Raw genomic sequence first — 4995 nt, forward strand, 5'->3', positions numbered from 1 at the left:
GAATCACATAACTAGCAAATATGACAATCACCTGTCTTCATGGTTGAATATCACCCCGGATTGATTGATATCGCTGTTGACAAGCTGTATCCACACATGAACCTATTCCAGCACACGGTTTCTCATCCTCATGTCAGAGCAGCAACAGAGGCTAGAACCATGTATGATTTCGAAGGACTGCTGGTGTGTCTACATATGCGACAAATGTGTAGAAACCTTGGGAAACATGCTGAATAGATTCTGTTCTTTCCATCAAATGGGGTGAACAAGGGTATGAAGTAAGACTTCCTTACAAACACTTTTAAAAAAATTGTGCTCGATCAAACAAACCATCGTATTGCACTGTCACCCATCCTAGCAGTACACGCAAAGGTGTGAGTTGCTCTTGCACCAGAGGCTCTGGCGGAGCACATCATGTCATACATGGCACATGGGGGAGGGGGTTCAAACTCAAGACAGGCATGGGCAGGCATCATGCCCCAATGCGCAAAAGGTAGGGCTTGGATGCTTTGAGATGAGGATCTAGCGTCCAAACCAATTTCAGGGTCAGCGCTGTATTCCATGTTGGGCGTCAAAAGACACGAGGTACCTATGTGCGTATAGCTATATCCTGGTAAATGAGGCTTGAAACATCATTCTGGCATGATCCCCAGCATGCCGTGAGATCTTGGTGGAGGGGGCATGTCAAGGAATTCATGCTCGGAAGGGTGGCAACGCAACACCAGGCTTGACTCCAGCCAGCTCGGCAAAATAGGGATGGTTCAGAGCTTGCTGCGCTGCAATTCTGCGACCAGGCGAGTAGTCAAGCATGCAACGGAGTAGATCCAGGCCTTGGTCACACAGGCAACCTCGAACCGACGCAAGTCCCTGGTTGTGCCATTTGGGGAATGTGTCCAGATAGTCCGGCAACTCTGTCACGCCAGGCCAAACTTCCTCTGTAGGGGTACCCAGCAACTGGAAGATCCTGAACAGCTGGCTGATTTCCTGCACGAAAGCAAGAGATGGCGTCAGGCTATTGAGGTGTTGCTGATCACAATTGCAGCACCAATCACTGTCGGCACATATCCTGGTGGGGGGACATCTAGCAGCTGAATTTGCTGCAAATGACAAGGGAAGGGGCGCATCATGCATTTTAGCACAATCTTCCCCGTGCTGCTTTCGATTGAATTTCGACAGCATATAACAACTTCAGCTTCCAGTTGCATGCAAAACTGGGAATGATGCCACACAATTACTGAGTTTAAGAACTGGAACAGTCACGAAATCTGGCTTCCAATGAGTCTTCATCGGACCTCACGCAAGCGCAACTACACATTGTCATGTCCCACAAACTGGGAGTTCAATGGGGAGGTGTGGACAAACGCGCACATTCTCTCCCGCAAACAGAGGAGAACCGCCTCGTGCAAGCTCCGCCATGATGCAGCCGATGGACCAGACATCCACAGGAGTCGAGTACACCTTTGCTCCAAGTAGGATCTCCGGTGCGCGGTACCAGAGAGTGATCACCTACACGGCAAGACCAGCGTGTCTGCATTTCCCTACAGCCTGCTGATTGCTGCTCACGTTCAAGCACACCGCTACGCTTACACTCACGAGCGTGATGTGGCCTCATGTCCATACTTGCATGACGCCATTTGCTTGGTCTTCAGTGCCACAAGACATAAAGGCGTGCTGGTTGCAACAGTGAGAAGTGGGCGAGGGAGTCTGTGCGTTCAGATTTCTGAACGTACATCAATAAATGGGGCACGTCTGCCATTCAGGCTGGCTCTGACATGGCAAGGGCACGTCAAGCACGTCCTCGTGCCAAGTGAAGGGTACGGCACCGCAATGAGGATAACTTTAGCAAGGAAGGTTGTGCACAGCAGCACGAATCAAAGTGGCTGTCAAATGTCTGAACAGACATAAAATGGTCAACAGCCTCCAGCACTTCTGTGAGAACACCTGATATTCCTGCCCATCTGCGATAATCAGGTGTATCACAGATGGACAGGAATATGTGTGCTGGAAACAATGGGACCGACTGCAACTTTTCAATCAGAGCCATCTCCACATTTCATCAGACGCTTCACAACAAGCTAGCAGGAGGTGGCCGCACTTCGTGAGTGTAAGCACGGACGGGGATTCCAAACACACGGGCGAGCCCGAAATCCGCAATCTTGATGATGGTATCCCCCGAGTTTATCAGCACATTCTGAGGCTTGAGATCACGATGCAGTACCCTGCATCACATCGATCCTTTCATGTCAGCCACACACGTTAAACCACGGGTACTACGGCTCATGATTTCATGTTGCAAATGTGGCTTGCGGCGGTCCACATCAAGCACCTGATGGCCCATCATTGGACCACACCTGCATATGGCTCAATTTGCTCGTGATGTAAAATGCGTTGTTCACGCGTTGCCATGTAAGCAACCCCTTGGGGCTTGATCGTCCACTTTGAGGGTGTGCTTGGACCACTCCAATGGGCACTGGGTAGAGATGTGACAGCCTACTCCTCGATGTGCACTCAGTTCACACATGCTCAAATTAAACATGCCAGAACCAGAGTTTGTTGGATTCACTGATGGCACGACTCCATTGTAGCTGATCATGCCATGCCGTGAATTGTGGAATTCGCATTATTATGCTCTGCTTGTGAGGGTATCTTCAACACTTGTTCTTGCAGTATCCCAGTATGCCTCGTGGAAATTGCAGTAGGCATCAAGCTAACCTAGTACCAAATTGGAGATGAATGCTGTTGCTCGTTTGTGAAAGCAAGGGCAACTGCATTCATCTCTATTCAACGGTGAGTTGGCTCGATGCCTAATGCACAGGGACTGAGATGGGGGAAAAAGGGTTTTTTATGTCCTGGCCGTCGAAGCGCTGAGACACCTGGTTGCTGTGAGTGTATGTTCACTTGGCAATTCATACTTTACAATCAACCTTCCATGCTCATAAGCAGCCGGGGCGCTCCTGCTCGGACAATCCTTAGGAGCGCATGCAGAACAGCCACAATGAAATCAGAACAGTGTGCCGTACCGCCTCTGATGGACGTAAGATAGGCCGTGGAGCATTTGCCAAGTGATGAACTGCAAGCAGACCTGGCTGGGTAAGCCTCACGAAACTTGTGGACCATGTACTGCCTCAAATCATGCACAGATCTACTTTTTCTAAACAAAATTCAGTTAATTCAATCACGTTCTTCTCACCAGACAAGCGCACAGAAAAATGCGCACGGCAATAAGCCTGTTGGTGGCCAAGGGACCACCTGACTGCACAAACACAAAGCGCCCATGGACATAGAAATCCCCAGGTAAATTTCTTCATCGTCGTCGATACAGCACAGTTACCGACTCCATCATGAAGGAACACTCGTTGATAGGATACATCCCATCACTGTTGTCATGAGGCTCCGCATCCTGAAGGATCATGGAAAGACGTGTCAGCGGCCACAACGCATCACGATAGCCCGGAACGACTCACTGCTGTCAATTCAAAAGAACATGCTGCACAGCTTCATGGGTGCGCACCTTGGTGATGAAAGGCTGGGATAGCAGCAAGTCTGAGTTTTTCTCCATGTATCCCTTTAGATCTTGCTCGGCAAATTCAAAGACAAGCGTGAGTTTCCGTTCGGCATGAATGATATCGTGAAGCCTGCAGACACAAACAGCATCAATACGGATCGACACCATTGGATATGGCGACCCAAATCGATATCCAGCTTGGCAAACAGCACACCTGACGACGTTTGGATGGTGCAATTCTTTCAAAAGAGCAATCTCTCGTAGAGCTGTGCTGGGTACACCTTCATCCTCGGCCTCAAGCCTGATTTTCTTCAGGGCTACTTGATGACCTTGCTGAACATCGTTGGCTTTGAATACTTTCCCGTACGTCCCTTCCCCTATCAGAACGTGACCCTGGTATCGCGAAGCAGCAGATGAGGACATGCTCCGCCTCAGAGGGGGTTCTCCTGGGGCGGCGTCGAGAACGTGATGTCGACCTGTGTCGACCTCCATCATGATTTACTTGTGCACACAAAGCCCAAACGAGCACGTGAACAGGGTACTTCCCTCATCCACGTCCCAAGGAGAAGTTTTCACTGCATTGTGCAGCAGCTAGAAACCTGGTTGCGAGCGCAGATGGTTTTCACTGCAGAAACACTGAATATGCGCAACGTAAGATTAGGGGCCCAGCAATGCTCTGCGCCACAAAGATCTGTTGCAACACGCATGTAATATCAGCGTGTCATAGCAGGTGGTGTTGCGAGGAAAGCATGTACGTTGCCTAGAACGAACTTACACTGCTACTTTCTATACCTGTTCGAGATAGCGTACCGATAGCTGCATGTTTGAATTCGAACGCAGCTGGCATGGCGCGGCTAACAAATCCTCAGACCATGAGATCATAACGTACTCGTAGCACGTCAACATAGAACTAATGATGCAAGTTCGTGCTTACCGTATGTGCCCGTCTCATTCCTGGTCTTGGGCATCGACGTAAATTTCAAATATTGGTCTATTTGATAGCTATCCATAGTTGGGGTTAATTCAAATTGAGAGGCGACTAGGGATGGGACTTTAACACTCGCCAGGGATATATTACGGGTTTAATGAATTTGTTAAATTTTAACGCTATGTAGGCGTTAATTTACCACTGGCAAACAATCAATATATTACGGGTATGTTAACCCTGTTAAAGTGGAATTTCAGGGCAATTGTTACCGGTTTCTTAACATTACCAGTTAAGCGTGTTCTTGTCAATAAAATGACATTAAACATATGATAATGAAGGAATATGGACACATTAACATCCAGGCATGTCCATCTTGCCCTCATTGTGCCACAAAGCATGTATTTCAACACATTGCAAAGCCAATCACGCAATCGATTGCAACACAGTGCCCTGATACCACAGCCCCATGCAACCAGAATGCTTCTTGGCCCTGCATGTGTCACAATCCAGCAGCGCGCGGGCCCGTTGTTTGAAGTCACCTCGAAATTGCGCCGAGCTGATG

The 4995-nt window shown here is 48.9% G+C and overlaps 1 protein-coding gene across 1 annotated transcript; it reads right to left on the reverse strand.

Moving 5' to 3' along the window:
• Positions 1-693: 693 nt before the first annotated feature.
• On the reverse strand, positions 694-3997 carry LOC149809936 (cyclin-dependent kinase A-1-like). Its single transcript, XM_089994527.1, has 6 exons — positions 3720-3997; positions 3512-3635; positions 3021-3070; positions 2096-2219; positions 1369-1506; positions 694-984 (listed from the first exon to the last, which is right to left on the reverse strand). Exons 1-6 carry the CDS (start codon positions 3995-3997, stop codon positions 694-696), a joined length of 1005 nt encoding a protein of 334 aa, XP_089850653.1.
• Positions 3998-4995: the final 998 nt, after the last annotated feature.

The sequence above is a fragment of the Nuphar pumila genome, unplaced genomic scaffold (assembly GCF_984573655.1).
Source record: "Nuphar pumila unplaced genomic scaffold, dmNupPumi1.hap1.1 HAP1_SCAFFOLD_659, whole genome shotgun sequence".
In the NCBI taxonomy this organism is placed as follows: domain Eukaryota; kingdom Viridiplantae; phylum Streptophyta; class Magnoliopsida; order Nymphaeales; family Nymphaeaceae; genus Nuphar; species Nuphar pumila.